This window comes from Perissodus microlepis, chromosome 8, assembly GCF_051167445.1.
Source record: "Perissodus microlepis isolate ML-2025 ecotype Zambia chromosome 8, ASM5116744v1, whole genome shotgun sequence".
NCBI lineage: Eukaryota > Metazoa > Chordata > Actinopteri > Cichliformes > Cichlidae > Perissodus > Perissodus microlepis.
Window position 1 is genome coordinate 16,914,387 of NC_140468.1, and position 7,290 is coordinate 16,921,676.

The window sequence follows — 7,290 nt, forward strand, 5'->3', positions numbered from 1 at the left end:
TCCCAGAGGATGGAAGAAGTGAAGAAATGGTGTCCAACAATTGCTTTATAATAAGCAAAATCATCAGACATATTACACAGTTCAGATACTCAGTTTATGAAAAGTTTCACAGAAAATAGAAGACCTTTTTGTCGAGTATCACATATTTTTTATTTTTTATAGTCCAGAAAAATCACCCTTAGTATCTATTACTCCTCTGAATAATCTAGACAAAATAAAAGTGAACATATAAGCAGGGTCTTATGCAAAAACACTCTGTGTTGTTGCAGTGACGGGCCCCTTACTGCCACAACTTATTTAAACTCAGTTTTTTGTTTAAAGTTAATAATTTGTATTATCATTTATGCAATCTTATGGATTTTCTTTTATTACCGAACAGACAACCCAGCCCCCATATCCAGTGTTTAGGTCAAATAAAGCTGATGGTATGAGCTTCATATTCAGATGACATTTTTGAAAATGATATCACCCACTCTCCTGCATTTCCTGTGACACTATTTATTTAAATCAGTGCATTGTATAGTTGTAGGGCCCTCAGAAACAAATTAAAGTCACTGACAGTGAGAATGAACCTTTCTATTCGTGTGACACATCCTTCAAAAATAATGATACACATACCTACAGACAAGTACCTATTTGCAGTCAATACTACAGTGATCGTGTCCACAAACTATTATCAAATAAAATAAAACAATTATACACAAAACATTCACAAGTCACAGTTAATAATTATTACATGATTAGTAATTACACTAGTCAGTCAACAGCAGAGACAAATTTATAAAATCCAATAATCAATGTCCATCATTCATATGTCAACTTATTACAAAATATTGTTAGGTAAAGGTACAGAGATTTGCAGTTTTTTGTATCACACGGGCAGCGTGTCTGTTACCTGGTAATGTTTAATGTCACTCAGTCTTGTGTTTGTACACACATCACTTTGGCAAGTGAACCTACTCAACAGGTTTTCTGTCCTTCATGTCCTCACACATTCATCACTATGCTTCATTAGGCCCAGTTCTCTTCGTGTTTATGCTGAACAGAAATACAGCAAACACACAACACCTCCTTTTTCCAAAACATTAAAGACCATGGCGTGTTATGGACTGAACATATATAGGCATATGAAAGTGACTGTGTGGATCAGTGAGAGACTTGATCTTGACATGAACATTTGTGACTTTGACAATTTGTTGCTTTTTGTTGTTGGGTTTTTTTCTTTTATTTGCCAAGTCTCTGACAAATGAACAAAATTTGTTTTCTAACTAGCGAGGAATCTCAAAAAGATCACACTATATCTTACCAATTTAGATAAAAATGTATTGTTTTATTTAAAAAATATTATCACATGTAATTTTCTGATGTGTTACTTCTGAGTACACTAGATTCATTTTTCCTATTTACTTTGGTTCATTTGTCACAATGAGTAGTACTTTAAAGCAGCCATGCCTTACCTCTTGGTCTGTGGCAGTCTGTCGACAAAATAAGCACGGTGGTTTTGGTTTGAGCTTAAAGACAACAAACTGCTAACAAAAAAGACATGCATGGCGGGGTCCCTGTTTGATTGACAGGTTTGAATGTTTACTTGTTAGAAAAGATTTTTAAAATGTTGGTATCAAGTTTCAGCTTTGATTTGGACCATTTTTCCCTTTTGGTAATTTGATTTTTTTTTTTAAGTTTCTGTGTGTTATGGAAGACTAAGTGCCTGAATTACCCCTTGAGGAATATGAGTCATGACATCTGACATTTGCACATGTGCCTTACTGGCTTTCGGTTCTTATTGTTTACCAAATCTTTAACCCACAACTTCCCTTTCTGAACCCAATTCTTTATTGTGAACCAATCAGAGTGTAGCAATTGAATCACAGAAGCTAAAGGATGCTCATGATGCACAAATCAGCTACGCTGAACACATTTTTATCAAAAGAACAACAATATTTACTGGATAATGCAAAAACAGGTAATACAATGTTTTAGCATTAAATTATACTCTAACAGGATGCAAGACAAAAGAACTCAAAAAGGACACAACCTGAGAAATTGCAAATTTGTACATGTTCCTTTTGGCCTCTACTGCAGTCATACATATTCCTATAAACACTTCTGCTTTTACCATTTATATGTATTTTATATATATTTTCTTGTCTGCATGATTCATGTCATGTCAAGTGTGTCAACCTTTATATAGCTTTTTATAACAATAAAAAGACAAAAGAAGAGAAAAAGGCAGAAAGAAGAAATCATATTTGCAAAACCTGTGCACACTGATTTTTTTCTGTTCTTCTTACAAGAGAGCTTTAAGTATGATTTAAAACATAAATATTTCTTTGCTTTTGTTTCATGACAAGCTCATGTTTGATGTGGTGAAGTCAGGGGAGTAGTTTCCCAAATAAGCAAATTAACATAATTCCCAGGGAGCTCAGAGCAGAGAGGCAAGAGTCCTGCAAAAACAAAAGCATAACTATGTGTAAAGGCAACAGTGCAACAATAATGCATCTAAAAATATCTCTGTGTTTTTAAATGTGAATAGTCTTACTGAAAGAGGGATCCAGTTAGCTGATCTACAAGACCACCTGAAAAGAAATACAACATTTATGTCAAACCAAAGTTAATTAAATCTGTGAACACCCATCAGTACCCCCACAGAATCACAACTAGCATTTACCCGGTGTGCAAACTGTGTCACAAAGAATGGGACAGATGTAGCAGGTTGAGCAACCCTGGAAAACAAAACAAACAAAAAGAGAAAAGGATTAACACAAAGAAGCACTAGGTGAAACAAAGTGCTGTGTATTATTACAGCAGTTATAATCCTTTTTAAGTCAAGATGCTTGCTTGGCAGTGCTCGCAGTGATCTGACTCATCTCCTTCCTCACACGGGCACTTGGCACAGTCATTAGAGCAATGCTACAAGATGGGAAGGAACCACAAGGTATAGTGATTAACCGTGCATATGGTATATAGTCAGGACAAATTAACAACGCAGGACTTATAATCATTTGTAGCAGGTTACTGAAATTATGTAAAACCCAACTCTAATGTGTGATTACTGGGCAGATATGCAAATAAAATCTGTTATTTCCATGATATGTTTTTTTTACCTCACAAATGGAGCAAACACTACACAAAGATCCAGAGTGGAACTGTGGAGTGTCAGCAGCTCCCTCCTCTTCATCTGAGTCACTTTGGTTGTCCTTTGTGTCTTTACCTTCAGACTCATCTGTAAATGGTTCAGGAAATCATCTTTATTGGAAATATATTTTATTCAGTTCAATTCAGTTTTATTTATAAATGGTCAAATCACAACAACACTTTCCCCAAGACGCTTTATATTGTAAGCTAAAGATGAGGGAAAGCCCCAATAATCAAGTGCTTTGGTTACAGTGGAAAGGAAAATTTCCCTTTTAACAGGAAGAAAGCAGAACTAGGCTCATTCAGCAAACTGCCACAACTGGTTGGGGGTGAGGGCAGGAAGACAGGCCAAGACACGCTGTGGAAGAGAGTCAAGTGTATCTTGTAGAACATTAAATTGTCTATAAAAGAAAAAAAAAGATGATCATAACTCCACGTGTCTTTCTTCATTATTTAACCTCCTCTTTAACATGAAAATTAATTTAATGATCTGGACAGCAAAATATCTTTTAGATGCAAACATTAGATATTAGAGTCAGGATTTGTCAAATGTTGCAGTAAAATGCAGCTTAAAAATGTATCAGAATGTATCTTATGTCAGACTGCTCTGTTACTATATAGCACTGAGACATACATGTGGGGTAGAAAATGCATAGGCAAGTATTTATTATTGTAAATGACCCATGGCAATGCTTTTTAGTATCTCTTTCTTTATTACGGTTGCTGTTGCAAACACATGAACGGCTGCAGCTCTACAGCTGCCAGCCGTACAATCATCACCAACAACAACAACAACTACAGACAGGCATCACAGCTTCATATTTCGGCGAGGCGTTTTTGCAGATGCAGTGTAGGTGCGTCCATCTCCCCTGCAGCGGCACCGCAGACCATGCCCCGCCAGAATTACAAAAGCAAGTAATGCCATGTAATCATATTTGTCCATTTCATTAGGTACACCTGTTTAATTGCTGTTTAATACAAGGATCGACACCCGGAAAGTATACACAGCGCTTCACTTCTTACACATTTTGTCATTTTACAGCCTTATTCGAAAATGGATTCAATTCATTTTTAACCTCAAAATTCTACATACAATAACCTATAATGAAAAAGTGAAAGTATATTGCATGAAATTCTTGCAAATTTACTCAAAATAAAATACAATAATATAAAATTTAAAGAAGTATTAACAGCCTAAGGTCAATATTTTCTTGAAGCACCTTTGGCAGCAATTACATCTCATAGTTCCTGCTGCCGAAAAACATCCCCACAGCATGATGCTGCCACCATCATGCTTCGCTGTGGTGATGCTATTTGCCAGCTGATGAGCAAGGTCTGGCTTTTACTGAGGAGTGGCTTCTGTCAGGCCACTCTACCATATAGGCCAGACTGGTGGAGCTCTGTCAGAGTGACTTTTGGGTTCTTGGACACTTCGCTGAAAGAGCTCAATTTTCAGTGTCATGTCAAAGACTGAATGAATATAATCCGTTTTGGAATAAGTCTGTAACATGACAAAATAATAATAATAATAATAATAATGGATTGGATTTATATAGCGCTTTTCAAGGCACCCAAAGCGCTTTACAATGCCACTATTCATTCACTCTCACATTCACACACTGGTGGAGGCAAGCTACAGTTGTAGCCACAGCTGCCCTGGGGCAGACTGACATGTGGAACAAGCAAAATGCTGTGAATACTTTCCGGGCGCACTGTATCAAAACCTCAGTATTCACATGGGTTTCCTAATTGCTGTGCTGGTGCTGGAGTAAACCTTATCTAATTGAATTGATTTCAATACATCTTGCAGTAATTTGCAACCTCATTCAACAACACTCATATCTGTAAGTTTAACTTTTTTAACTTTAGTTGCTTTTTTGCCATTTTTGCAGGTAACCGCTGACATTACAAGCAACTTTAGGCCATATTGTTTTCTTTTTTAACTACTGAGTCTGTACTGACATCAACCCCCCTGTGACAAGTCTGCTCACTGGCAGCCCAGGTTATGTGTTAGTCAGTCCGTCTCTGTACTAACAAGCAATCCAAGAAATGCTTTTCTAGCAAGGTCTGATTACTGCCATTTATTTAGAAGTTACATGACTAACTGTGTAATTCTGTTTGGTGCAATATTTTTTTGTATGTATGACACAGACAGTCTCTTTTTTGTATTATACTTCTGACATAACCTCATGTGACATGTTTGTTTTTACAAAATAGTCTAAGTAGCTATAGTGTAAACAAAGCTAAAATTCTTACAGGTCCCATTTTTCCATAATATCATTTCTTGTCATTCTTTTTCTAGCATGAAGCATTGACTGTGCTTTTAAAATATGCCCTAAACTGTATATCACCCTCTTTTAGACAAATCTCCAAGTATTTAATGTTTGGTGTTTGAAGTCTCAAAAGCTACATTGGCACAACAAATGGAATAGATGGTTTAGATACTGTTGGGTTCCTACCGCACAGATAATCCAGTCTATTTTAGGACTGATATGTATGACGGTGTTCCTAAAGTAACCCCAGTAAGCTGAACAATGACAGAAAGCTACTGTAGAGTACAGATTCACTCATGGAGTTCTAAGAAAACTCATCATTTCATGTAACTAATATTTAAATACTGCATCATTCAGTATCTAAACTATTAATATGTTTCAAAATGTGTGTGGGTTTAAAAAAAAGTGTTTTCACCATCTTCATCTTCAGAGTCATCCTCATGTGTATCCTCTTCAGCACTGTCAGCCTCCTCTTCCTTATCTCCTTGAGTTGCTTTATTGTCATCCTCTTCTCTTGGTTCCTCCTCATCATCTTCCTCATTATCAGCTGGGACTTCCTCATGAACCTCCTCCTCGCGATCTGCATCTTCATCTACCTCCTCCTCGCCATTCTCATCTGCATCTTCATCTACCTCCTCCTCACCATTCTCATCTGTATCTTCATCCACCTCCTCCTCTTCATTTTCATCTGCTGCATATTCTTCTTCAGATTCTTCCTCTTCTGCATCATCCTCATCTTCCTCATCAGAAGCCTCACCTTCTTCTTCCTCTTCCTCAACATCTCCCTTCTCCTCAGCATCATCTTCCTCTTCCTTATCAGTCTTGTCATCTTCCTCCTCAGCTTCCTCCTCTGCTGTCTCCTTCTCATCCTCCTGTTCTTTTTCATCTTTTTCTTCTTCCACTTGTTCATCAGTCTCTATCTCATCATCATCTGAGTCTTCATCATCTTTCTCCTCTTCTACATGTTCATCATCTTCCTCAGTGCCATCACCACCCTCAGCTGTTTCAGCTTCTTCAGCCAGAACTTCCTCAGCATTTCTAACGTGGAGGCTTTCCTCCATTTCATTCAAGCCTTGGGCACTTACTACAGCAGAGAACGGCACCTGGGTTGAGCACAGCAGCACAAGCAGGAGCCTTAGCACCCAAAGTTTCACAGGTTCCATCTCGGAAGAAATGCAGCTTTGGAACTTGAGGACTGTCTTACTCTTTTCACTCTATTCTTCCACCAAAAACCAAAACAGCCGATGGCTGCTAAAGCCGCAACTGATTTAGGCAGAGTGTTCAGGTCTTTTTCTCAGGCTCCCAAGAGACGGGGTGAAAATAACTGTGCTCACAGAGAGCAGTGTGCCAGCCTTGTGCTGAGAACACAAGAGGACACAGTGAAAACGCGACTGTGTGTGCGGTGTAGTTATGTCGCTGTATGTAAGTGAGTGACAGAGGCACATGTCGAAGAAGAATGCTCCTGATGCCCTTAACACAGAGCATTAGAGAGGTGGGTGTATGCCTTTGGTGGGTGGGGGAGGGGGCTACTGAACTGCAAGAGGGTGGGGAAAAATAAGTCACTTTAAAAAATGTAAAGCTTAATTGCAAAAATTAAATAATTTGAAGATGAAGTTTTGGTTCTATACACAGCTTTTGTTGTCATAGTTCCCAACCTATTCAGGAAAGAAGTAGAACTTCATAGATATACTGTGTGTGTGTGTTTCATTAGATTAATGGTTGGTAGATTTTTGGAGAACTCTTCTCACTGTCTCCTACATAATTTAATGCAAATAATAACCTTTCCAACACACTCTACACAGCAAAATTAATTTCTTCTTGCCAGTCCTGAAGCAAGTGAAAACATGTCAATATGATTTACGGCACTCATGTAAATACAAGG

At 37.7% G+C, this 7,290-nt stretch overlaps 1 protein-coding gene across 1 annotated transcript; it reads right to left on the minus strand.

Moving 5' to 3' along the window:
- Positions 1-1,854: 1,854 nt before the first annotated feature.
- LOC146381726 (uncharacterized) lies at positions 1,855-6,752 on the minus strand. The gene is made up of 6 exons (XM_084937875.1): positions 5,824-6,752; positions 3,105-3,223; positions 2,839-2,910; positions 2,669-2,723; positions 2,540-2,576; positions 1,855-2,444 (listed from the first exon to the last, which is right to left on the minus strand). Exons 1-6 carry the CDS (start codon positions 6,569-6,571, stop codon positions 2,423-2,425), a joined length of 1,053 nt encoding a protein of 350 aa, XP_084794001.1. The 5' UTR covers positions 6,572-6,752; the 3' UTR covers positions 1,855-2,422.
- Positions 6,753-7,290: the final 538 nt, after the last annotated feature.